The sequence below is a fragment of the Rhincodon typus genome, chromosome 18 (assembly GCF_021869965.1).
Source record: "Rhincodon typus isolate 14 chromosome 18, sRhiTyp1.1, whole genome shotgun sequence".
Classification (NCBI taxonomy): Eukaryota; Metazoa; Chordata; class Chondrichthyes; order Orectolobiformes; family Rhincodontidae; genus Rhincodon; species Rhincodon typus.
In genome coordinates this window covers 43,378,906-43,406,647 of record NC_063349.1, presented here as the reverse complement: position 1 = coordinate 43,406,647, position 27,742 = coordinate 43,378,906, and the positions used below count along the sequence as shown (strand labels likewise).

Genomic DNA, 27,742 nt, shown 5'->3' with positions numbered 1-27,742 from the left:
CGATTTCATGGTGGTCAGTAAATTCTTAATTCCAGACTCTCTCTGAATTCAAATTCCACCATCTGCAGTGGTGGGATTCGAACCCAGGTCCCCAGAACATCAGCGGGGTTTCTGGATTAATAGTCTAGCGATAATACCACTAGGCCATCAGATGCTTTGAACAGTTGCAGTAGACTTCCCTACTCTTATAATCCAACCCCCTTGGAATAAGGGCCAACATTATTTTAGCCTCCCAAAGCAGAAATTGCTGGAAAAGCACAGCAGGTCCGGCAGCATCTGTGCAGAGAAATCAGAGTTAACGTTTCAGGTTGAGTAAGTTTTGTTTCTGATTTCCAGCATCTACAGTTCTTTTGGTTTTTTATTATTTTACCCTTCCTGACTACCTGCTGCACCTGTGTCCTAGCTGTCTGTATTTCATGCATAAGTACTCCCAAGTCCCCTTTGTGCTGTAATTTTCTTCAGTTTTTCTCCATCTAAATAATATTCTGTCCTTTTTGTTCTCCCTTCCGAAATGAACAACTTCACATTTTCCCACGTTATACTCCATTTGCCAAATTTTTGATCACTATCTCTACTGAGTATAGAGCTGGTTGGAATGTGAGCCTCATTTTACACAATTGAAAAGGTTGGAGGTAAATTCATTGACAGGTTTAAGAAAAGAAATAGATTTCTAGAAGCTGAAAGATGTATGAAGTATGGGGAATGAGCAGGAATATGGTATTGTGATAGAAGATCAGCCATGATCATATTGAAAGGCACAATGGGGTTGATGGGCCAAATGACCTGCTCCAGCCCTTATTTTCTCTGTTTCTATATGGCTGCTTTTTGCTGGTGTATGGAATCAAATGGTTAGGTTTTCTGATTGAGCGAACCCTGTTTAATGCAATAGTTTTTGCTACTTCCGAGCGCCTTTGTTCAATTTTAGCGAGTTAATAATTTAAACTCACTGCTTTAGCCAATATCTTGTGGTTATTGATCATATTCATCTTGCTTTGTAAAATGCCATAACATTTATCACAATAACTGTTTTGATATAAGAGCAGTTCACAAAAAGCAGGAATCATTTATTAATTTATATTTTGTTTTTCTCTTGCAGAAAAAGTTGAGTTTTATTGTAAACTTATTTCATAAACACATTCAAAATATGAAGGCTTTCATTCCTATAGCATCTTTCACAATCTCAGGATTGCATTGCAGCCAATGCAGTACTTTTGAAGTGTATGTAGGGTATGCAATGGACAATATGTGCACAGCAAGCTCCCACAAACAGCGATATGGAAGTGGAAATGTTAATGATAATAGCCACAGGAGAACTGTCCTGTTCAAAAACAGTGCCATTATATCATTTACACCCAATTGAGAGGGCAAACAGGACCTCAGTTTCATGTCTCATTCGAAAGACAGCATCTCAGAGAGTTCAGCACTCTTCCAGTACTGCAGTGGGAAATTCAACCTGCTCATAAGAACAGTAGTAGTCCATTCTGCCTGTCGAATCTGTTCTTCCAGTTGAATAGGTTATGGCTGATCATTTACCATAACACTACATTCCAAAGTTATCTTGCTATTTCTTTATATCATTAAGCTCAAGAAAGCTTTCAGTTTCGGGCTTGAATATGCTCAATGACTGAGCCTGCACAGGGTCGAGAAATCCAAAGATTGCCACCCTCTGAGTGAAGAAATTCCTTCTCATCTCAGTCTTAAGTGGCTTGCCTGGTATCCTGAGATTATATCCTTCTTGTCCATGTTTGAATCAAGGCTGTAATGAGGTCAGGAGCTGATTGGCTTGATAGAGCCTGCACTGGGTATTAGCAAGCAAAATAGAAGAATCCAGACCTCTTGCATAGAACACAAATATTGAGATTTTGAATCACATGATGAAACATAATCCCCAAAATGCTCCTTTACAAAACCCAAAATGACCTTGCACAGGACTCACTCCAGAAAATCCCATTCTGTAATGTCTTGATGTGTTTAATTTGATTTTAACTCCCAGTCTGGAAAACTAGATTTTTTTGGCACTATCATATACATGAGCTGAAAGGTTCTTTGCCTCAAATAATTCTTCAGAATTTTATCCAAACATTTCTGGTCTGGAACTACCAGTAACTTCTTACTCTCAGGAAATCTATTGTTAACACCTCCATCTCCTCCCTTTCTCAGGAGCGACTTTACATATGAAAACCTCTGAGAACTGACCAAAACTGAAACTAAAACTGAAAAGGTCTCTTTCTCTCTAATCTATTAGTCCTGAAAATTCGCCCTCAAACTATTTTTTTAAAAACCCCACCATGGCGAGAGAAACACTCCAGGTAACTGTTCGTTCTTTTGGAAACACACAAAAACCCATGTGTCGCTACTTCAGAATTCAAAATTAACACAATTGTATCAAAAATATATATAAATCAAAAATCCTACATCACAGTATCCCTGTGAGATGGGAAGTGAAGGAACCATAATGAAGGAACATAACGTCAAAGCATGGGCAGAAAAATTACCAAATGGAAGAAACTCAGTCGACTGCCAGATCACATCAAAGGTTAAATGCAGTAATTGAAGTATTTTAATTGCTTGTTATATTGATTTCCTTTGGTCAATGAAGGAGGTTAAAGATTGATAAACAATACAGAGGTCAAAGTTACTACCCCTCAGTTCCAGAGGGAGTCTTGCACAAGTTCATAACATTCTCACAATGACAGGAAGATTCTAAGTTGGAATCCAGGAATTGATACTGGTTTGTGTTCCCATGAGGCCTGTGCCTTGGGGCTCTATTCTCCACATTGGAATGAAGACTACCATTGTCTCCTTTGACAGTTTGTAGCTGTAATGTCTCTACTGCCAATGTGTGTGGATTAACCCGGGCCATTTTTGCCAACTGTTTTATTCACACTATTATACAACGTACTGCTCACAATAATTGCATCTCTCTCTAGCGCAAACTATCTCCTCCTTTCTTCCCATTCCCTTGCATGTGATTTTTACATCATGATATAATCACCATCTGATTAAGATATCCATTCTCTTTATATTACAGGTATTGCATAGAAAGAGGCCATTCTGCCTGCTGTGTCTATGCTGGTCCTATGTAAGAGCAGCAGATAGGCCTATTCTCTACAGCCCTACAAATTTCTTCCTTTTGGACAATTTATAATGTAGTGGTGCTGAATTAATGGTTTAATAGCAAGTATTTTCCCATGGGCTAGAGACAATAGGCGAATTATATTAGAGATGGAAACAAAACCTAAAACAAGATACTGCTGGACAGTTATCAATGTGAGACATTGAGCTGATCTCTTTCTTTCTCCCAGATGCTGTCTGTTCTGTTAAATGTTTCCATCAGCTTTGTCCCAAAGAAAACACAACCATTAAAACAATCCTGTGGCAAAAGGATCGATTGATCCCAATCATTAATGTCTAATATAAGCCCTATGCAAACATCTGAGCAGATTCTAATAATCTTGGTCCCGTGCTGCTAAAGATTATTTACATTTCTGCTGAGATAAGGAAAACATTAACTTCATACAGAAACAACTTACTGTGGCTCCATCTTGCTACAAGGCTTCCTGAGAGACACCAAGATCATGTGACATTATATCACTTTCTGGAATACTGTAATACTGCCTTGGGGTTAGTTAGCTCAGTTGGCTGGATGTGAACAGTGTGTGTTCAATTTCTGTGCTGGCTGAACTCACTCTGAAGGTCCTGCCTTGTCAACCTCGCCCCCTTGCCTGAGGCATGGTGACTCTTAGGTTAAACTCACCATCAGTCATGCCTCTCTATTAATAGGGGAGGCGATGGCCTAGTGATATTATCGTTAATCCAGAGGCCCAGATAATGTTCTGGGGACCCGGATTCGAATCTTGCCACGGAAGATGGTGGAATTTGAATTCAATAAATATCTGAAATTAAAAGTCTAATGGTGACTGTGAATCAGTTGTCGATTGTTGTAAAAATCCATCTGGTTGACTAATGTCCTTTAGGGAAGGAAACTGCCATCCTCACCTGCTCTGGCCTATATGTGACTCCAGACTCACAGCAATGTGGTTGACTCTTAACTGCCCCCTGGGCACTTAGGGATGGGCAATAAATGCTGCCTGGCCAGCAACACCCTCATCCTGTGAATGAATAAAAAAAAAGAGTTTGAGATATTGTCCTCTGGGACTATGGCTATTTCACCTTGCACTGCTTATTAGCAGATCATAATCAGATCCGATCCTGAAGCCTGACCTTTGAAGTGGCCTAGCAAGATTAACTTAACGTTTCATAAGCTTGTTGGTAATAAATGCTGGCATTGGTAACCTAGTAGGATTTAACAAAATATTGCGATAATTCAGATGATTCAGACAGGCTTCTTCAATAGATAGAGTGTTGGCAGATCTAATTCAGTATAGATAAATGTTAAAGCAGTGAGATTGGACAAAACAACAAAGAATATGGAAGGCAGCTGTGCTTCAGGTAACAGAGATTTGAGGCATTTATGTGAGTAGATCATTTAAACTTGAATTGATAGATCAGTAGTGTAGGAATTAAATATTGTTAAAAGGAGACAAAGTCAACTTTTTTTTTTGTCTTGCACTCGTTAAGATTGGGGTGCTAGTAACCAAACTTGGAAAGAGAACAACAGTCTATGCAGTGAGAGATGAGGGTGCTAATTGATTGATCAATGTTTGGTATGGACATGCAGCAAGTACTGTTAACTGTCAATCTTAGCTATTTAAAATCAGGCCAGGTAGGTGGTCTCTGATTGATCAAGGTATTGTCTTGGGTAATGCAGCAGCGATTGGCAGTCTCCATAATCTCATCGAGAAAGGTGCAACATGTGGACGTTTTCCTTTTGCCTCCGAGAAAACAGTATGCTATTTGGATATTTCACACTACTACTTTGCAACTTCTTGCCTCCCTGTCCTGATAAGTGCAAGAGGAGATGCTTTGGATCAATTTTGGCAAGCAGATAAAATACACCAGGGGAGTAGGTTTTGTCTGAAAGGAATTGATGTTGAATGTACAGGTGGCCTCAGTAAGGCTGCCTCTGGAATACTTCATTTGGTTTTGGTCTCTGTGTAGTAGGGAGGATGTAGAATTGTTTAAGGGAGACTGGATGAGGCCACAAGGCTGATTCTAAATTTAGAGAACTGAGGATAGATTATGAGCTTTGAAACCTGACACTCTGGGAAGTGGAAGGAAGAGCGAACATCTAAGGTCTTCACAGGTATGGAAAACTGGGATCCAGAGAAATTTTCATGGCTTGGCACAGGATTAGAGGACTGAGTCAAAACATAAAGATAAGAAGGGGATTGAAAGAAAACAGGGAATTTAGGCAACAGTTTTCAGCCAGTGAATAGGATGGATTACCAAAGGAGCTGGTAAGATAGAAAATTCCAGCAACAACAATGTATATGTACATAACACCTTCAGTGTAATAAAATAGCATAATAAACCATGTAAGGAAATATTAGAACAGATAGCGAAGACCTTGGTTAAAAAATTGTGTTAAAGGAGTGGCCTAAAAGGGGAGTAGTGAGAGGGTTTAGGGAAGGAATTTCAAAGCTTAGAGTCTAGGCAAACCAAACTAAAGCAGTTGTTTGTATATTATTTCACATCTGCACACCTTTTGAATTAAGGGGAAAGGAATGGGGACTGTACCAACGTGAAAGAAAGTGATGGGTTTTTTGGTGACTAGGGTACTGAAGGCACAATTGAAGATGAAGTCAATTAAATCTGGAACTGTAGAGATACTGTTGAGGGGGAGAAAAAAGAAAATCCACATGCTCAGGAGTCAGGATTTTGAACATTCAACTGTAAATGAAATGCGGAATCATTCTAATTTCCAGGGATAGATACAGCAGGAGGAAGGTTTGAGGGGTGGAAGGGAGAAATGGGTATTGATTGATACAAGAAAATGATCAGAGATGGCCTCATTAATGAGTAATATGCGGTTGTTAATATTTTGCATGATAACAAGGTTAAGGGGTAATATGGTTGGGGGATTTACATGTCAGGAGAAATAAGATCATTATCCCATGATAAAAGGTTCATGGGATAGACCTGTATCCGCTGGAGATCAGGAGAGTTAGAGGCTGCTTGATTGAAACCTTTAAGATCCTGAGGAGTCTTGACAGGGTAGATGTTTCCACTTGTGGGAGAATAAAGTCAGAGAGATGTACAGAATGGAAACTGAGCTTTTGGTCCAACTCATCCATACCAAGCAGATATCTCAAATTACTCTAATCCCATTTGCCAGCATTTGGCCCATATCTCTCTAAACCCTTCCTATTCATATACCCATCCTGATGCCTTTTAAATGTTGTAATTGGACCAAAGTTCACTACTTCCACTGGCAGCTCATTCCATATGCACCACCCTCTGTGTGCAAAAGTTGCCTCCGAGTTCCCTTTTAAATCTTTCCTGTCTCACCTTAAACCTTAGGTTTGGACTCCCTTACCCTGGGGAAAAGACCTTGGCTGTTCACCCTATCCATTGCCCCTCATGATTTTACAAACCTCTATAAGGCCACCCTTCAGCCTCCAATGCGCCAGCGAAAATAGCCCCAGCCTGTTCAGCCCCTCCTTTTAGCTCAAACCCTCCAACCCCGGCAACATCCTTGTAAATCTTTTCTGAACTCTTCCATAACATCTTTCCTATAGCAAGGAGACCAGAACTGAATGCAGTTTTCCAAAACCAATGTCCTGTACAGCCGTCACATGACCTGCCAACTCCGATACTCAATGCATTGATCAGTAATGTCAGGCATACCAAACACCACCTTCACAATCTAGAACTAGGCATCTCAGTTTCAAAATAAGGGGTTTTCCATTTAAAACAGGGTTTCATACAGAGGGTTATGAGTTTTTGGAATGGTCTTTCTGAAAAGCTGGTGAAAACAAAGTCCTTGAATATATTTAAGCCAGATAAGTAGGTGAAAAGCTTATCATATCTAAGAGGGAATATGGAGTCATCAGATCAGCCCATTAAATGGCAAGGCAGGGTCATGGCCTCTTTTTGCTTTGAATTTGTATGTTTGAATCAACAGGATAAGAGGGCTTTGAATTTAGAGGAAAAAGAGGATAGCGTGTTGAGGATTGTAGTCACTGAGAATGAGAAATTCAGTGTGAAGACTGAGGGAGAAAGATAGTACAGAAAACTTGGTGAGGTTTTTATAATGCCTGGGAGATTCGTGCAAGGCAATGGCTTCGAATGAGTGTAAATGGATGGTTTTCAAAAAAAAAGCCTGGATGAAATCCTGTTGTTGAAAGCTGTTAACTCCAAATAACTAAACTGTGCTTAACTAAAGCATTCCTATGTTACCAAAGTTACATGTTGTCTTTACTTTCTTACAGGGTGTGAGCATTGCTGGCTGAGGCAGCGTTTGTTGGCCCTCTGAGCCTGTTGTGCCATTCAATATGTAAATGGCTAATCCACTTATCTCGATGCCATAGTTCCTGTTTTGCCCCATACCTCTTGTTGCATTTAAAATCTTAAAAAATATTCTAAGTCTTCCTTGAATATTTTCAGTGACTTGGCCTCTGCAGCCTTCTGTGGTTGAGGATTCCACAGATTCATTACCCTCTGAGTGAAGAAATTCTGCTTTTCTGTGTTTCACATCAAAGTGGAGAACTTAATTACATTGTACTGTCCTGTGTTTGCCCACTCATTCAACTTGTCTAAATAACCTTGAAGCTTCTTTGTGTCCTCCTGAGAACTCACAATCCCATCAGCAAACGTGGAAATATTGCATTTGGTTCCCTAATCCAGGTCATTTATAAATATTGTGAACAGCTGGGACCCAAGCACTGATCCCCACTAGTCACTGTCTGCCACTGTGAAAAAGACCATTTATTCCCACTGTTGGTTTTCTGTCTGTCAACCAATTATTGATCAATATATTACCTCCTAATCCTGTACTTTAACTTTTCCCACCAACCTGGCATGAGTGACCTTACCAAAAACTTTGAAAATCTAAATGCACCACATGCACTGGTTCTCCCTTATCTATTCTACTTGTAAAATCCTCAAAAATCCAGTGAGCATTATTTGCCTATTGTAAACCAATTCTGTTAATGCTTTCCAAATGTTCTGTTATCACGTCTTTTTATAATGGATTCTAGCATTTTCCCCACAACTGATGTTAGGCTAGCTGGTCTGCAATTCTCTTTATTTGTCTTCCTTTTTAAAAAATGGGGTTACATATGATACACTCCAGAGTCTATAAAATTTTGGACAATGATCACCAAAACATCCAATATCCACAGTACCATTTCCTTTACTGCTCTGAGTTCTAGATTATCAGGCTTTGATGATTTGTAAAGCCTTTAACTATATTAATTTCCCCACCATTGTTTTCTTTCTAATACAGATTTATTTCAATTCCGTTCTGTGGAAGGGTCACCGGACCCGAAACGTTAACTCTGTTTTTTCCTTCACAGATGCTGCCAGACCTGCTGAGCTTTTCCAGCAACTTTGTTTTTGTTCCTGATTTACAACATCCACAGTTCTTTTGGTTTTTATTTCAATTCTATCCGCTCACTATACCCTAGGTTTCCTAACACTTGTGAGGTTATTTGTGCCCACTTTAGTACTGAAGCAAAGTACATGTGCATTCCTTTGCTCCCTATTATAATTTCCCTGGCTTCTAACTGTAAAGTGATCTATATTTGTCTTTACTAATCTTTTTTTCTTCTCATGTATAAATGCCTTTACGATCAGTTTCTGTGTTCCTTGCAATTTTACAATCGTTCTCAATTTTCCCCTTTTTGATCAAACTTCTGTTTTTGCTCTTGCCTTTCTGTCTTTTGTTTCTATCCTCGTTTCTCCCTCCTTTGTCTCCCTGCTCAGGTTCCCATCCCATCCCTAATTCCCCTTGAAGTGAAGGCAAAGGGCAATTAAAAGTTAAACAAAATTGCAGTGTGGTCAGACCAGGTTAAGAATGGCAGATTGCCTTCGCTAAGGGACATTAACGAACTCGATGCCATAAGCACCACATAACAATAAAGGATATTCTACCATTATTGAGGCTAGATTTTGATTTCAGTTTATTAATTGAATTTAAATTCCACCAGCTGCCATAGTGAGATTTGAACCTGTGGCCCCAGATCATTTAATCTGGGCCTCTGGATTATAGGGCTAGTGTTTAATATATGGTACAGTACTCCCATCAATGTGAAGTAGAGTGTCATCCCACTTCCTATGGGCAAATTATCTGGAGGAATGGAAATGGTACATCTAACTCCTGCGAACATCACACCTTTTATTAGATTCAAAAGTCAAACATTTTAGCTTTAATCTGAAACTGCTGAGTTGCCCACATACAAAAAAGCTTGTGACATAAGAGATGACTTGATTCATCACAAGAATGTACCAAGGTATTTGCTAGAGCAATTTAGCACTAACAACCAAGGTCAGCATATAATAGGAATAGCAAGTGGAATGTTGGTGTTTATTTCAAAGGGAAAGGAATGGAATACAGCAAAAGGGGAGTCTTAGTAAAACTACACAAAGCACTAATCAGACCACAGCTGGAATACTGTGTATAGTTTTGGACCCTTTATTGAAGTAAAGATATACTGGCTTTGGAGGCTCATTAGGAGGGATGGATTTCCTTATGAGGAGAGATCAAGTATGTTGGGCTTGTACTTATCAGCGCTTAAAGGGGAGAGTTTATTGAAACATAAGATTCTTAGGTGGCTTGACAAAGTAGATTTAGAGAGGTTGTTTCTCTTTATGTGAAAGTCTCAGACCAGAGGGTGTAATCTCAGAGTAAGGGGTCACCCAGTTAGGTCAAGGTGGACATTCAAGTTATGCTGGGATTGTAGAGTGGGTCAGTGCTCTTCAAACATTGAAGATTTGTAATACAAAGCTAAAGCTGGCAATTTAATCTTTACTATATTAATTTCTTTTTACCACCACAAGTTTCTAGATATAAACATAGTGTAGACACATCTAAAGTCTATATAGTGGCTGTCTAGCAATGAAGGAAGCAGTCCCTGGTGGTCACACTTCAGTGAAGATGTAATGACAACTCCCTGGAACACTAAAACTGCTCACTGATGCGAAAATGCCTTAGCTGCATTCTTGCTTTAAGTTCAGTGGCATCTTCCTAATTCTATCAGTCCCTCGAGCCTGACCTGTTCCAAACCCAAAATCTCAGCCACTGAGAAGAACTAAGGCAGCAGATACATGGGAACACCGTAACCTCTAGATTTCTCTTCAAACCGCTCACCTTCCTGAATCGGAAATAATTCACCATTTCTTCAGTGTCACTGGGTCAAAAACCTGGAACTTCCTTCCTAACAGCATTGTGGGTGTCCTTATAACTCAAAGGACTGCAACTGTTCAGGAGGACAGCTCCCCACCATCTTCTCAGGGGCAATTAGGGATGAGCAATAAATGCTGACCTTGGCAGTGATGCCCATGTCCTGTGAATGAATTAAAAGGAGTACTGTTGAAGCACCGATAACATGGCAAACATCATCTTGAGACCAGTCCTTAACTTTCCAGTTTCGGGATGCAAACTTAATTTGTGCAACAGGGCTTCGTAATGTAACCCCTTAAGTTCCAGCGTGGTTTTGGTGAATGCTTGCTGCTGTGATAAGTAAATGGCCAATGAGCCAGGCTGATTGGTTTTAGCACATTCTTTTGCCCTGTTCTATGCAATCAGGAATCAGTAAAAACCATAAAATTATCCAATGAACATTCAGAAAGAAGACATTTTTGACAATTTTGGTTCTTCTGGAGTTCCTCTGGTTGATTGTGTGGTATCTTTCAGGATGTTAAACCCAGGTCTAATTTGTCCTCTGCGGGGGGACGTACAAGATCCCATGGTACTGTTTCGAAGAAGAACAGGGGAGATCTCCCCAGTGTCCTGATCTATATTGATCCTCCAATCAACAACACAAACATGCAGTTGGCCAAAAAAAACAGGTTGGAAGGTGAAGGTGGGATATGAGTTCAAATCCCACCATGTGGCAGCTGGTAGAATTTACATTCAAGGCTAATTTCAGTAATAGTGATCATGAAACTATCATTGAGTCTTGTAAAAAAAAAAAACTCATCTGTTCACTAATGTCCTTGAGGAAAGGGAAATCTGCTGTCCTTACCTGGTCTGGCCCACATGCCGTTTAGACCCACAGTCATGTGGTTGGCTCTAAAGTGGCTGAACAAGCCACTCGGGTCCAGGGCAATTAGGGATGAGCAACAAATGTTGGTCTGGCCACCAACACCCACATCTCATGAACAAAACAAAAGGGGCCTCTCAAAGAAGAGAGAAACAGAGAGCTTTCATGGAGGAATTCCACCACTGAAACCCATGCAGATGAAGGCATTTCCCAAAAGAAAATTGTCCAGTCATTGCCCTGTTGCCGTTTGAGAGAGTTTACTGTGCATAAATTGGCCACTGCATGCTTCCCATAAAACAGTCACTGCACCCACTTATAAAAAACTTGTTTTGGCTAGATGCAATTTGTTCCTAAATTATCAAAGGTTCTATGTAAATGCAAGAGTTCCTTTTTCTTTTGCAGACCATGGGGCTTAGTGCTTTGCTTCAGAGACACAGGAAGCCTCAGCAAGAGACAATCCCAGGACCACTGCAGTGGCTCCATTATGTCCTAGGCAGTTTGCTATAATGGCTATAATCAGAGACTTGGGAGGAGACTGTAGAATTAAGTTTGGCTGTGTGATGTGCTAATGAGGCAAAGTACACGTCATCATAGAAAAAGATATTTTTCTTCAGTGCCTTCAAAGATAGGTGGAGGGACAGGTAGTATTGAGGAGGTGGGAGGTTGCAGAAGGATTTGGACAGGTTAGGAGAGTGGGCAAAGAAGTGGCAGATGGAGTACAATGTGGGAAAGTGTGAGGTTATGCACTTTGGTAAGAAGATTAAAAGCATGGACTGTTTTCTAAATGGGGAGAAAATTCAGAAGTCTGAAGTGCAAAGAGACTTGGGAGTTCTAGTCCAGGATTCTCTCAAGGTAAACTTGCAGGTTGAGTCAGTAGTCAGGAAGGCAAATGTAATGTTGGCATTTATTTTGAGAGGACTTGAATATAAAAACAGGGATGTACTACTGAGGCTTCATAAGGCTCTGGTCAGGCCACATTTGGAGTACTGTGTGCAGTTTTGGGCCCCATATCTCAGGATGGATGTACTGGCCCTGGAGCGGGTTCAGAGGAGGTACACGAGAATGGTCCCAGGAATGGAAAGCTTAACATATGAGGAATGTTTGAGGACTCTGGGACTATACTCATTGGAGTTTAGAAGGATGAGGGGGGATCTAATTGAAACTTACGGAATACTGAATGGCCTGGACAAAGTGGATGTTGGGAAGATGCTTCCATTGGTAGGAGAGACTAGAACGCGAGGGCACAGCCTTCGAGTAAAGGGAAGACCTTTTAGAACGGAGATAAGGAGAAACCTCTTCAGCCAGAGAGTGGTGAATCTATGGAATTCACTGCCACAGAAGGCTGTGGAGGCCAGGCCATTGAGTACATTTAAGATTGCGATAGATAGGTTCTTGATTATCAAGGGTTACAGGGAGAAAGCGGGAGAATGGGGTTGAGAAACGTATCAGCCATGATTGAATGGCAGAGCAGACTCAGTGGGCCGAATGGCCTAATTTCTGCTCCTATGTCTTATGATATAATATCACATGACATTTTGCAGCTGCATTATAGAATGTTTCTTAAATCAATGTTTCCATTACCTCAGCAACTCTGTAAAAATACAGCAGCTCCATTGTATCTTAGGAAGCAATTGAGGGCAAATCCCAGCAAAGCTATTGCCTTGTAAATATTATGAAGTAAGTTCTGAGAGCAAGGGTTGCAGGACTGGGGCAAAGAGCATGACACCAGACACAATCCGACCCCAATTTGACTGCATTGAGTTCTGAGCAATTGGCCTGTGGTAAATGCAATTGAGATGATTGGTTATGGGCTTTACTGGCAAAGCTTGCATTTGTTGCCCCATCCCTTTTACCCTCGAATGGATTGGCTTTCTAAGTCATTCCAAAGGGCAGTTGAGAGTTGACCACATTGTGGGTCTGGAGTCACATGTAGGTCAGATAAGATAAGGATTTCATATTCACTTCCCTAAAGGACATTGGTGAACCAGATGGGATTTTCTGGCATGGTTGACATTAGACTAGCTTTTAATTCCAGATTGTATTGAATTTGAATTTCACAGCTGCCATCATAGGCTTTGAACTCCTGTCTGCCCCAGGACATTAGCAAAGGAGTCTGGATTACCAGCCCACTGACATTACCAGTCAAATCACTACAGGAGAAAATGGGTTCTGATTAACAGGCACCTTAATCAGCACACTTTTAGTTTCTTCCATTTTATAAATTGTTGTGATCATTTGAAATTTGGCAATTCTTGCATTTAACCTGATGTGGGTGAAATGAAAAGTTTCAGCAACATGTCTCTTCTTTCAGCAATTTATTAGAAAAGGAAAAATCTAAGTGTTTTTTTAAGCACTCTTCAAACAGAATCAATAAAGGGGTCTGTCGCCTACATGAGACTGTGTCCCCAGCATTGATTTGCCCCAAGGCTGCACTATTACACTCATAAACTCCAAACCTAGGGACTGTGTGCCAATTACAAAGTATGTCTTTGATTTATTTATCTGGATCAGACCTGTATTTCTCAACTTCACCACCTTTTTTAATCTCACTGACTTTTGTTGCCTTTTCTGACTTCCGGCCCCAGATCACTTCAACCTTCCTTCCTCCCCCAATCTCATTCTGATCTTTGCTCCCCATCCATTGTCACCACACACCTAGTCTCACCCCACAATCCTCCACTCCTCAGCATTCCAGTCTTTCCCCTCGGACTTCCTCTGCCAACATCATTTGACTTGACCCTGTGATCCATAGCTTGACCCTTGATTTTTGACCCGAGCTAACTCAAAATGACCCAAGAACCGATCTCTGTTCTGACTTGAACCTGACCGTCAGGCCTCAGTTGAGGACCCACTTACCCAAGGGGTCTGAGGGGCACTCATGGAGCTCCACCTTGCCCCTGAAGAGCTTGTCTTTTGATGCTGTGTAATAATGAAGATCAATATCTGGGAAGTTAGGACATTAGTGCTGATCAAAGTGGAGATGATACCCTTGTATCTAGACCCAAAAGTGGCAATCCAAGTTTCTGGTCCATTACTGCTGACATCTCATTTCTTTATATTCCAAATGATGGCGACATAGGAGCAAGAGTAGTCCATCCAGCCCATCAATCCTGCGCAGCCATTCAATTAGATCATGGCTGATCAGCAGTCTTAATGCTATGAATGGGGCAGTGCAGTGGCTCAGTGGTTAGCACTGCTGCCTCACAGTGCCAGGAACTTGGGTTCGATTCCAGCCTTGGGTGACTGTCAGCATGGAATTTGCACATTCTCCCTGTGTCTGCGTAAGTTTCCTCTGGGTGCTCTGGTCATCTCCCACAGTCCAAAGGTGTGCAAGTTAGATGGATTGGCCACGCTATAGTGTCCATGGATGTGCAGGCTAAGTGGATTAGTCATGGGAAATATAGGGTTATAGGGAATGGATCTGAGGTGGGATGCTGTTCAGAGGATTGGTGTGGACTGAATAGGCCAAATGGCCTGTTTCCACACTGTAGGGATTCTATGCCATTCTCCAGCACTCTTAGATCTCTCTGCGTCATTTGTGTCTGGAAATTTCTTGATCTCTGTCTCATATGATTATGCTTTCACAGCCTCTGGGTTAGATAATTCCCAAAGTTTCACCATCCTCTGAGTGACAAAGTCACTGTGTGAAATGACCTGCCTTTTATTCCGAGATAATGTCCCTGGTTTTAAACTCACCAGCCAGGAGGTGACTCCTAATTATGTTCAGCTTGTCACAACCTGCAAGAATTCTAGAAGAATTTTAGATGGCCTGTTATTCTTTGAGACTCTAAGGAATATGGACCTGGGCCTTAATCTCTCTTCATAGAGAGGCAGCCGTTTTGTGGCGCAGTGTTAATGTCCCTACCCCTGCGCCAGGAGGCCTGGGATCAAGTCCCACCTGCTCCAGAGACATGTAATATCATCTCTCAACAGGTTGATTAGAAAAATAGGTTAACAAAGGAAAAAAAATTAAGACAATCCTAACATTTGAGGGAATAATTGGGTGAACCTTCATTGCACCCCCTGGATGGCAACTGTATCCTTTCTTGGATAAGGAGAACAAAACTACACAGTATTTCCATGTGAGGTCTTGCTCCCCTCTGTATACTTACAGCTGTGATCATTTCGCTGATTATTGAGGGAGGGTGTTGTAAAGATATTTGGATGTGGTATTCTGAGACCAGCTCCTTTCTCAATCTTTTCCTGTTTTCTCTCCTCCCTGTTTGTCTGCCATGTTGTTTGCTTGACTCCACCTCTCTGCCCACTCCCTAGACATTTCGGTCAGTCTGCTTGCTGTAGTCGTCTGTTTCTGTGGGCTTGCCCTGTTGGTAGTGTCTCTGTTTGTGTTTTGGAAGCTTTGCTGGCCGTACTGGAGGAATAAAGATCTCACCTCTAACGCAAGTAATGTCCCTCAGCAAACATCAAGCGACGTACCGGAGGCTGTGGAAACTCCAGAGAAAAAGGAGATTAAGGAAATTAAAGAGAACGGGAAGAATTCAGTCACGCTACTGGCGACCGCCATGAAGATCAGCCAGACCTCTCCCGATATACCTGCTGAGGTCCAAGCAGCTCTCAAGGAGCATCTCCTCAAACACACACGTGTGCAACGTCAGACCACTGAACCAACAACCTCCTCCAGGTTAGTACCAAGCCAAGCGGGATTGGTTCGTGGTCAGCAGGAGACATACAAATTTTGTTTTCCTCTTTATTCATTCATGGGATGAGCCAGCATTTATTGCCCAGAGGGCAGTTCAGTGTCAACCACATTGCTGTAGGTCTGGAGTCACATGCAGGCCAGACCAAGTAAGGATAGCAATTTCCTTCCCTAAAGGGCATTAGTGAAACAGTTGGGTTTGTCCGACAATCGATTGATTAATAGACTCATAATTCTGGATTACTGTCTTATTGAATCCAAATTTAACCATCTGCCATGGCAGGATTCAAACCTGGGTCCCCATTGCACGGGGTTAACAGTTCTGCGATAATACCACTGGGCCATCGCTTCCCCATAGTGTTTAGCTTAACTGGCCGAGTGTCTGAGCAATGAAGGCAATAGGAAAATTGGTCTGGTCTGGCAATGTCTGCAGAGAGAGCAGGGGGATTAGCATGCCCAGAAGGGAAACACCAGTAAAAGTGGCAAATGATACATACTGATTTGACTTGTCTTTATGCTTCCAAATGGAGCTCCAGTGTAACCTGTAAAATAAAACAAAGAACTGTGAATGCTGGAGATTGTAACAAAAAATGGAAACTGCTAGCAAAATTCAGTAGTTTGGCTCGGTGGCTCAGTGGGTAGCACTGCTGCCTCACAGCACCAGGATCCATGGTTTGATTCCAGCCTTGGACAACTATCTGTGTGGAGTTTGCACATTCTCCCCGTGTCTGTGTGGGTTTCCTTCGGGTTCTCCGGTTTCCTCCCACGGTCCAAAGATGTGCAGGTTAGGTGGATTGGCCATGCTAAGTTGCCCGTAGTGCCCCAGGGATGTGCTGGCTAGGTGGGTTAGCCATGGGAAATACAGGGTAGGGGGGTGGGCCTGGGTGGGATACTTTCCAAAGCGTTGGTGTGGACTTGATGGGCTGAATGGCCTGCTTGTATGATTCTGTATGAGGCCTGGCAGTATCTTTGGGAAGAAAGCAGAGTTAATATTTCGACTCTGGTGACATCAGAACTGTTACTAGCAAGGAAAAAGTGGTATTTCTGCTGAAGTGGGGAAGGCAGGTGGGAGGAGAATGGGAGAGGTCAGCAGATATGAGGGATGGAGATGGAAACCAGAGAGAGATATCAAAGGGGTAGGCAAAGATGGTAATGATGGATAGCAGGCCAGGACAGAAGAAAACCTTAATTGTTAATAATAAAGAGCTCAGACTGAGAAAATGTGTTAGCTGTGCTGAATGCGACCCATACAGTGTGATAATGGGCTTTTGTCTACGTGCAAATGGGTGGCTGTGCCTAAAGCAACCCATATCATAACAGGACTAGGTGTGGGGTGGGTAAAAAATCACAAGGATGGAATCAGGCTCTAAACTTATTGAACTCAATGTTGAGTCCCAGAGGTTGCAGGTTCCCAAGTGGAACAATACTATTCAGTCCAGATCTGGAATACCTCAGGCTTATCAAAGCTGAGATAATTAGTAAGCAAGACAAAGGTTATGGGGAAAAGATAGGAGATTGGAGTTGAGGATTTTCAGATCAGCCACATTGAATTTCATTGAATGTCAGAACAGACGTGATGGGCTGAATGGCCTACTTCTGCTCCTATGTTGTTATAGTGTTGATAACACTGGTGTGACAAGGGAACAAACAAAAGTTGAGTGGAGATGGAGTGTTACGGTAACAGTAGAAACACCATGAACAACTGCTGTCTGAATAAATGGACCGAGGTTATGATCTGAAAATGTTAAATTTACCTTTGAAACTGGAAAATGCCTCATTGAAAGATGAGTTGCTGGTTCTTGAGTTGGTGTTGAAATATATTCGTTTGAATATTGCAGGAGGCTAAAACTGAGAGGACAGTGGCTATGTGAAATGGCAGACTAAGATGAGAAGCCATCAGATAACTTGGTTCTACGCAAAAAGGAAGTGTTGTTCTGTAACGCGGTTGGCCAATCTATGCTTGGCTTTTCCCAATGGAGATTAGGTTGTAAACATCAAACTTGAATATTGAGGGAAGTAAAATAAATTGTTTCTTCACCTGTAGGGAGAGTTTGGGGCCCATCATGGTGAGAGCAAGAGGAGGTGAAAGGTCTGAGAGAGCATCTGCTGTGCTTATTTCAGAAGGTGTCATGGGGAGAGGAAGAGGTAGACAGGACATTCTGGAGGAAATATCCCTTCAGAATGTTGGGAAGGGAGGGGAGGTGTCATACCAGACTAGGTCTGAAGGATAATCCATTCCTTATGGAGATAAGGACGAGGGGAACCCTATTGTAGCTCTGAGATGGAGAGGAAGAGGTGAGAGCAGCAATGTGAAAAATGGGACAGATATGGAGGAGAGCCATTTCACTGCAGTGGGGATGGCATGCTGCCTAGATTGACAATAAAGGAAGATTAAACAAGGTTAGTGCTCATGGAATAAAAGGACATTAGCAACTGGATGCACAGTTGGCAGATTGATAGGAAACAGAGAGTCATGATTAATGGGTGTTTTTCAGATTGGAGGAAAGTTTGTAGCCGACATCCCCAGGAATCCGCAACAGGACCCCTGCTCTTTCTGATGTACAGTGATAGCTGGGTGTCTAGGGCACAATGGGTGACACACAATACTCGTAAATATTGTGAACTGGGAGGGTAGTTTAGAATTTCAAAAGTTAATAGAAGTGTTGGACAAGTGAAGGATGAAATTTAGTTTTAAGAAGTTTGAAGTGATTTGGTAGAAACAACAGGGAGGAATGATGAGTACAATTGTTGACAGGGTGTAGGAGCAGAAGGACTTGGGTCTTTATGTGGATCGAAGATGGTAGGACGGGTTGGGAGACCAGTAAAAAAAATGTATAACGTTCTGAGCTTTTCAGTAGGGACATCCAGTACAAGAGCAAGGAAGTTGTGTTAAACCTGTATAAAACACTGGTATGGCCTCAGCTTGAGGATTATGTGCAGTTGTGAGGGTTACACTTTAGGAAGGTGGTGAAGGCACTGGAGAAAGTATAGTAAAGATTCACAAGGAAGATTCCAGGCCTGAGGAACTTCAGTTATGCGGACAGATTGGAGAAATTAAAGCTGTTTTCCCTGGAGAAGGGAAGGCTGAGAGAAGGTTAACTCTATCCATAGCTGCTGCCAGGTTAGCTGAGTCTCTCCAGCGATTTCTGTATTTTTATTGCTGATCTCCAGCATCCACAGCATTTTGTTTTCACTATGTAAAATTGAGAGGTGGTTTGATAGAGATGGTCAAAATCAGGAAGGGTCTGCAGAGCAGATAGAGAGAAGCTGTTCCTATCGAAAGTTCAAGAATGGGATGGATTACATTGAGAGCAGTTGGCAGTGATGATAGGAAGGAAAGTTGGCTTGTGGAATGAGTGGTTATGAAGTAGAATTCTCCATCTGATAGCAAGATGGCGGCAACTTCAACTGAGGATTTCAAGAGGGAGTTGGATCATGGTCTGAAAAGGAATGTGTCTGAGGGTCATGACTTGAAGACTATGGAGTGGCAGAAGCTAATGAGTCTGCAGGCCCCTGGGGACCAGGGATTGGAGAGGGTGATGCCTGAGACTGATGACTCATGGAGGGGAGGGGGTACGATGGTCGAGCTTGATACAGGAGTGCTGCCTGATTTTGGCGATCCATAGTGGGCCAAGTCATGGCATTAAAGCAGTAAATCAATTCAATCTTCAGTTTAGTTCTGGATGAGCTATGTAATGTCACATGTGTCACGTGTTATTTCACTTATGATAGATGCTGTAATATTATTAATTTCAATCTTTCAAAGGCACAGCATTGTTCTGTATCACTTTATCTACAAAAAATCCTTTGATAGCCTTCTTTTTGGGTCTTCCAATAAGTGAAAAGAGTGGATAATGTTGATGGGTTGTTTCACTTTGTTCAGACAGTAGTTCCAGGGAACATGGCCTACTCTTGAGGGAGAGAAATTATAAAACTAACCCAGAGAAACAAACAGCTGACTCAAAACTCTCCCAGGCAGGGTCAGGTGAGGTATTAAAATCAACCCAAACCCACTCACTTGACGGATAACTTTTTGGAGGCAGCATGAGGAGCAGGTACTGACCCAATCCGGGCTGCTTTATACACAGCTTTACAGTGGCCAGAGACAATAGTTCTCAGCCTTCAGAAAACTTGGCAACTGTATGGAGCTGAGGACAGGTTCACACAGCCTTTACAGCACTGGCAGTAGGCCAAGAGGATCAGGACATCTTCACTCTAAAAGTTCCAACAGCCATCTCTCCATATATAGATCACACCCATCCTCAAGTTCTACTGTTGGCTGGAACTTAGCTACCATTCCCACAGCCTCCCTGCCTGTTCCCGCACAAACCTGTGCCCGCAGCCTCCCTGCCTGTTCCCACAGACACCTCTCCAGTCTGCTCTGCCTAACTGCAAGCCAAGCCTGTTCATTAGGCTGAATCCTAGGCAGATAATGTTGTAAAGAATAATCTCACCCAATTGACATAGATCGATCACTGAAATGAATCAATTACTCTGACACTGTTTTATCAAGAGACTGTCAGGATGGACAGAGCGAACCTTTGTCAATCAACAAGTGAAGCATTCCGTAAGATTAGCACTCTCTCCTCTTAATCAGGAGATTGTTCATCCCAGTTCCACTCCAGAGCTTTGGGTATGAAAGTTTTTTAAGCTGACAGTCTGATGCTGTACGGAGGTGGTGTTTTTGAGATGTTAAACCATCACTCCCCCAACGCTGTGAGGTGTTTTATTTTGTGGAAGGGCAGGGGAAATCCTCCTTAATATCTTGGCCATGGAGTAGATTATCTCTTCATTCTGCTGTGGCTCTTTGGCAGAGCCTTTGGCAAATTAATGGGCACATTTCCTATATTGGAACAATGAATGCACTGTAAAAGTAATTCAATGGCTGAAGAGCACTTTGCAATGTAGGTCATGAAAAGTGCTGTAGCTGATTTGTCTGTCTTCAGAACATCGATAGTGTATCAGTTTCTGAGCAGTGAGTTGGATACTGATGTCAGATCTCTTCCTGCTCTGCTGGTGGGTGAAGAAGGAAATGTTAAACTTTGTTTAAAGTCACGATTAATTTTTTTTTGATCCAAACTGGTAATAGTGCAGTGATATTTAAGAGATTGGACCATTTTCCTTTTATAGGCATAATTCCTTCAAAAGGCACTTACCAAGACAAATGCATGTTTCAAGTGTTGATTTCAGTATGGATAGCTTGCAGAGAGGAGAGACAACCACCAGTATTGGACGCATTAAACCGGAGCTCTATAAACAGAAGTCTGTCGACTCTCAGGATGGTGAGCAAGAGGATGTGAAAACGAGTGGAAAATTGAACCTTACCCTTAAGTACGATTACGAGAATCAGCATTTGATCGTAACCATTCTGAAATGCTTGGACTTGCCAGCAAAAGACTTTTCCGGAACCTCAGACCCTTATGTTAAAATTTACCTGCTTCCAGATCGGAAAAAGAAATTCCAGACTCGAGTTCACAGAAAGACACTCAATCCCATCTTTAATGAAACCTTTCAGTTCCCAGTGCCCCTGGACCAGCTCAGCAACAGGAAGCTGCATTTCAGCGTTTATGACTTTGACCGATTTTCGAGACACGACATGATTGGGGAGGTAATTGTGGATAACCTGTTCGAGTTGCTGGAACCTCCGAAGGAAGACACCATCTGGAGGGACATCATCTGTGTCAAGACTGTGAGTTTGATTGCTGCCAGAAATTTCGGCTGCTTTTGCAATGTTCCCAGGTGCCAAATATCCCCTGCCTTGGTAAATTGCTAGCTTCTTAAGCCGAAGGTTGTAAACTGGATTTGAGTAGGCCTGATAAATATAGTTTCCAAATAATGGGAGTACAACATTGACACTGAGGTAGATCTTTAACCATTTCATAAGTAGGATGATCTTAGCTTGTTTTGCTGCCTGAGTTGAGTTTTACCCCAATCTCTTTTGTGGGAAATGTTGAACATCGTACCACTCAAATGTATATAGAACATTGCGTGGCATTAAGTTCTGGAAGTAATATCCATCCCTCAATCACTAATATAGTGACAAATCACAAAGTTCTGAGTAGCGGTGGGTATCTTAAGGAGCTATTAAGATGAGTGCTTTTAAGGATAACCGAAAGTTCTGGAAATACCTAGAAGGTTGAGCCACGCTGATGTGTAAGGAGACAAAGGAAAAGGAAATCAAAGCTGACTTCTTCTGAAGAGTCACATTTGATTCAAAACTAACTCTGGCCTGGATTTCATGTTACAAGTTCGGGTGGGCTACTGTTTTGAAATTTTTGTTTTTGTTGCCCACCAGATTTATTTTTGGGGTATCATATGAGAAAAGATTCAGGGATGATTTTTTTGGTAGCCATAACAAGGCACAAGGATGGAAGAAAATGCTCCCAGGACCATGGCTCGTTACAGCAGCAGATGCTGTCGGGCAAGGTGACTTTTTTTTTAATGACAGTTTTAGAATTATTTTTAAATTGAACTTTCAATGAAGAGCTAATGCTGGGAATGAAGGCCCTCTACAATTTCTAGTTATAGAGTCATACAGCATGGAAACAGACCCTTTGGAGAAACTAGTCCATGCTGACCATAATCCTAAACCAAAAAAATACCAAAAGAACTGCGGATGCTGTAAATCAGGAACAAAAACAGAAACAGAAACAAAAACAAAGTTGCTGGAAAAGCTCAGCAGGTCTGGCAGCATCTGTGGAAGAGAAAACAGAGTTAACGTTTCGGGTCTGGTGACCCTTCCTCAGAATTGATGGTGGCTGGGAAAACGTCAGTTTATATGTAGAAAATAGGGAGATGTGTGGGGTAGGGAGTAAACGATGGGATAGAGCCCAAAGAGAGAGAAAGACAGTTGGACAGACAAAGGAGTTGCTAACGATCAGGCTGGGAGGGTGAATAGTTGTTAATGGGGACTGTTCGTGACTAACAACAGGGGGTGTGTAGTGGCAGGCTATGTGGTAACAAGGCCTGGTGTGTGGGGTGGGGGGCTGGGACATGGAAGAGTTTAGGCCCTAAAATTATTGAACTCAATATTGAGTCCGGAGGGCTGTAGGGGCCCCAAGCGGAAAATGAGGTGTTGTTCCTCCAGCTTGCGTTGGGCTTCACTGGAACACTGTAGCAAGCCGGAGACACAGATGTTGGCCAGAGAGCAGGGTGGTGCATTGAAGTGGCACGCAACAGGTAGTTCAGGGATAGTAGGAACTGCAGATACTGGAGAATCTGAGATAACAAGGTGTAGAGCTGGATGAACACAGCAGGCCAAGCAGCATCAGAGGAGCAGGAAGGCTGACGTTTCGGGCCTAGACCCTTCTTCAGAAATGGTAGTTCAGGGTCTTTTTTGCGAGCCGAACGTAGATGTTCTGCGAAGCGGTCGCCAAGTCTACGCTTCATTTCCCCAATGTAGAGGAAGACCACATTGTGAGCAGCGAATGCAGTAGACTAGATTCTGGGAAGTGCAGGTGAAGTGTTGCTTCACCTTTCCATTACAAACCCACTAACCTGGACTATACATCCTCACACCTGACTTCCTGTAAAGACTCCATCCTGTTCTCTCAGTTCCTCTGTCTCCGTCGCATATGTTCAGATGAGGCCAACTTCGACAAGGGAGCCTCCGAAATGTCCACATTGTTCCTCAACCGAGGATTCCCCAGCTCCGTTGTCGACAGGGCCCTCAATGGGGTCCAACCCATCTCCCGCACTTCTGCCCTCACCCCTTCCCTTCCCTCCTGCAACAGCGATAGGGTTCCCCTTATCCTCACCTACCATCCCACCAGCACCACATCCAGAAGATCATCAGACGCCATTTCCACCACCTCCAGCAAGATGCCACCACCAGACACACATTCCCCTCCCCTCCCTTGTCTGCCTTCCGCAGGGACTTTTCCCTCCGGGACACCCTGGTCCACACTTCCTTCACCCCCAACACCTCCCCACAGCCCTACGGCACCTTCCCCTGTAACCGGCGAAGGTGCAACACCTGCCCATTTACCTCCTCCCTCCCCAGTATCCAAGGGCCCAAACATACCTTCCAGGTGAAGCAACACTTCACCTGCACTTCCCAGAATCTAGTCTACTGCATTCGCTGCTCACAATGTGGTGGTCGCTACATTGGGGAAACGAAGCGTAGACTTGGCAACCGTTTCTCAGAACATCTATGTTCTGCTCGTAAAAAAGACCCTGAACTACCTGTTGCCTGCCACTTCAATGCACCACCCTGCTCCCTGGCCAACGTCTCGGTCTCTGGCTTGCTACAGTGTTCCAGTGAAGCCCAACACAAGCTGGAAGAACAACACCTCATTTTCCGCTTGGGGATCCTACAGCCCTCCGGACTCAATATTGAGTTCAATAATTTTAGGGCCTAAACTCTCCCATGTCCCAGCACCCCACCCCACACACCAGGCCTTGTTACCCCAGCCTGCCACTACACACTCCCTGTTGTTAGTCACTAACAGTCCCCATTAACAACTACTCACCCTCCCAGCCTGATCGTTAGCAACTCCGTTGTCTGTCCAACTGTCTTTCTCTCTCTTTGGGCTCTATCCTATCATTTACTCCCTATCCCACCCACCTCCCTATTTTCTGCATATAAACTGATGTTTTCCCAGCCACCATCGGTTCTGAGGAAGGGTCACCGGACCCAAAACATTAACTCTGTTTTCTCCTCCACAGATGCTGCCAGACCTGCTGAGCTTTTCCAGCATGCATTGTTTTTGTTCATAATCCCAAACCAAACTAGTCTCACCTGTCTGGGTTTGGCTCAAATCCCTCCAAACCTTTATTATTCATGTACTTATACCATAAAACAACTAAAAATGAATCAGAATAAGAATCTTATATGACTGAAATGGAATGATTGTAAGAAATCTAGAAATAAGCCTAAATCTCGGGAGCAGCTGCAATATCTGTGCTACTCTCCGTCTTCCATTTGAGAAAAGCTGTGACTGACTTCCTATTTCTGATGTTATCTGTCTGCCACATTATCTTCCTGCCCTTTTTTTATTTACTCATAGAATGGGCAACTGGGTGGGCAACATTTATTGCCCATCCCTAATTGCCCTTGAGAAGGTGGTGGTGAGCTGTATTCTCGAACCACTGCAATCCATGTAGAATTATTATACAATCCCTACAGTGTGGATACAGGCCATTCAGCCCAACAAGTCCACACCCCCCCCCCCCCCCCGCCAACAAAGAGCATCTCTCCTACCTTTTCCCCATTACTCTGCATTTCCCATGACTAACACACCTAATCTACACACCCCTGAACACTATGGGCAATTTAGCACAGCCAGTCCACCTACCCTGCACATCTTTGGACTGTAGGAGGAAACCGGAGCAAACCCATGCAGACATGGGGAGAATGTGCAAATACCACACAGACAGTTGCCTAAGGGTGGAATTGAACCCATGTCCCTGGTGCTGTGAGGCAGCAGTGCTAACCACTGAGCCACCGTGCTGCCTATCTATAGTGCTGTTAGGTTTTGGACCCAGCGACGCTGGAGAGACAACAATATAGTTTCAAGTCAGGATGATGAGTGGCTTGGAAAGCAACGTGCAAGTGGCAGTCACTACTCCCAATCAATTCTACCAGCCTGCAGGGCTAACTGGAAAGGAGGGGGTGTTGATGAGCAGCTTCCACTCAAGGAATGTAGACATCTCTGGCTAGGCCAGCATTTATCGTCCATTCCTAATTGCCCAGACAGCAGTTAAGAGTAAACCACATTGCTGTGGGTCTGGAGTCATTTACAGGCCAGACCAGGTAAATATAGCTTATTTCCTTCCCTAAAAGACATTAGTGAACCAGATGGTTTTTTTTCCAATAACTGCCAGTTGTTTCATGGTAATCATTTAGACCTTTAATTCCAGATTTTTATTGGATTCAAATTCCACCATCTGCCATGGCAAGATTAGAACCTGGGTCCCCAGAACATCGCTAAATTTCTGGATTAATTGTCTAGCAATAATCCCACTAGGCCACCACTTCCCTGCACAAACGGTCAAACTAATTGACCTTAATCAGGCATTGATTGGACATACAGAAACAGTTGTGGGCAGGAGTAAGTTGAGCCCTTAGTTTATATTCTGGCTCTCACCTTGCCAAGAAATGCAACATTGAACCCTTTGATTTTTTTCCTGCCAAACCTGTGGGGTATTTCCTGCAATTTTCTAATGAACTCACATTTCTGGTATTCACAATATTCTGTATTTGTTTTAGGTTTTAAGACAGTCAGCATGATGAGGCAGGCAAACACTCTTTGTTGCATAATTCTGTTCTCAATCTCAAATCATTGATTTGAGGTGAGTTCCTCTTGAAGGGACTAAAATGTAAATGCTTTTGCGATGTTAAAAGTGTAACTTTAAATGTTCTTTTTTTTTCTTGTGACAGGAAAGCGTGGATTTAGGGGAGATTATGTTTTCTCTTTGCTACCTTCCAACAGCTGGTCGAATGACACTGACCGTCATCAAATGCAGGAATCTTAAAGCCATGGACATCACAGGATTCTCTGGTATGTCTGGGGGAAGAGCTGTCAGCCTCTGAATGTCCCACCCCCCTCCCAATGTCTCTACTCCAGCCAAACATCCACAAGTGGCCTCCCCGCTGCTTTCCCGCAAACATCAACCTTCCTGCTCCTCAGCTGCTGCCTGGCCTGCTGTGTTCCTCCAGCTCCACACTGCGTTAGCTCCTCCAGCTCCGCACTGCGTTAGCTCTTCCTGCTATGTAGTTTGGGCAGCCACCCCTGGCAGAGACGGTGCTGGATGAACTCTCAAAGTCTAGCCGGTTCTGAGGAAGGTTCACCGGACCCGAACGTTAACTCTGATTTTTTTTGTTGTTCACAGATGCTGCCAGACCTGCTGAGTTTTTCCAGCAACTTCTGTTTTTGTTCCCAAAGTCTAGATCATAGATATCAAAGAATCCCTACAGCGTGGAAACAGGCCCTTCGGCCCAACATGTCCACACTGACCCTCGGGAGCATCCCACCCAGACCCATCCTCCTATAACCCACCTAATCTACACATCCTTGAACACTATGGGCAATTTAGCATGGCCAATCCACCTAACCTACGCATCTTTGGACTGTGGGAGGAAACCGGAGCACCCGGAGGAAACCCAAGCAGATACGAGGAGAATGTGCAAACTCCACACAGACCATCACCCAAGGGTGGAATCAAACCCATGTCACTGGTGCTGTGAGTCCAGAGAGTCATTATTCCCGTTACAGAAATAACATTCAGCCCATCGGATCCATGTTGTCTCTCTGCAGAGCAATCAAGTCAGTTTTGATGTATTTTGGGGCTTTTAGTATTATGTTAGCTCTCATAACCTGAAGCGCTGAGACTGGGTTCTCACTGAGAACAAGTATCAGAAGATTTATTTTTGAGCAACTAAACACAGTGTGACTTTATCACAGATATTCGGAGTCTGGGCATAAGCTGGGTGACTATGCGGAAGGAGAAACAAGTAAAACTGGCGGCTGTCAGGCCAGTATGTGTTATTTCTTGTACACTTCAAAACAAAGCTCCACTCTGCCCAAAACATTCATTTCCAACTATTACTGGTTTTTCAATTTACCTGATGGATTACTAATAAAATGAGTCTCTATTCAAGGTGGAGTTCATACTTTAATGCAAGAATATCACTTGGCATAATGCTGCATTGATATCACTCTGTTAAAGGCATGGGTTTATCTGATCTTAGGCACATACAATATCACAACATCCCCTCTTTCCATCAAAGAATAGGATTTCTCCCATGAAAAGCCTGTGCGAGATTAGAAATTTAAAAAAAACAGGATTGCTTTTACACAATTTTCTCTACACATTGAGATTGTTTGGTGGACATATAAAATGACCAGATTGAGTCTGTATACTGAATCAGAGATAGTAGGAACTGCAGATGCTGGAGAATCCGAGAGAACAAGGTGCAGGGCTGGATGAACACAGCAGGTCAAGTAGCATCATAGGAGCAGAAAGGCTGACGTTTCGG

General features: G+C 42.9%; 1 protein-coding gene across 1 annotated transcript in view; it reads left to right on the top strand.

The window, feature by feature from the left end:
- Positions 1-27,742, top strand: part of LOC109925034 (synaptotagmin-10-like) — an 82,264-nt gene that overhangs the window by 26,378 nt on the left and 28,144 nt on the right. Inside the window, exons 2-5 of the mRNA XM_048607934.1 lie at positions 15,381-15,747; positions 20,893-21,451; positions 26,144-26,264; positions 27,168-27,241. Of these exons, the coding sequence (XP_048463891.1) occupies positions 15,381-15,747; positions 20,893-21,451; positions 26,144-26,264; positions 27,168-27,241 (1,121 nt within the window). The remainder of the gene's footprint in view (positions 1-15,380; positions 15,748-20,892; positions 21,452-26,143; positions 26,265-27,167; positions 27,242-27,742) is intronic.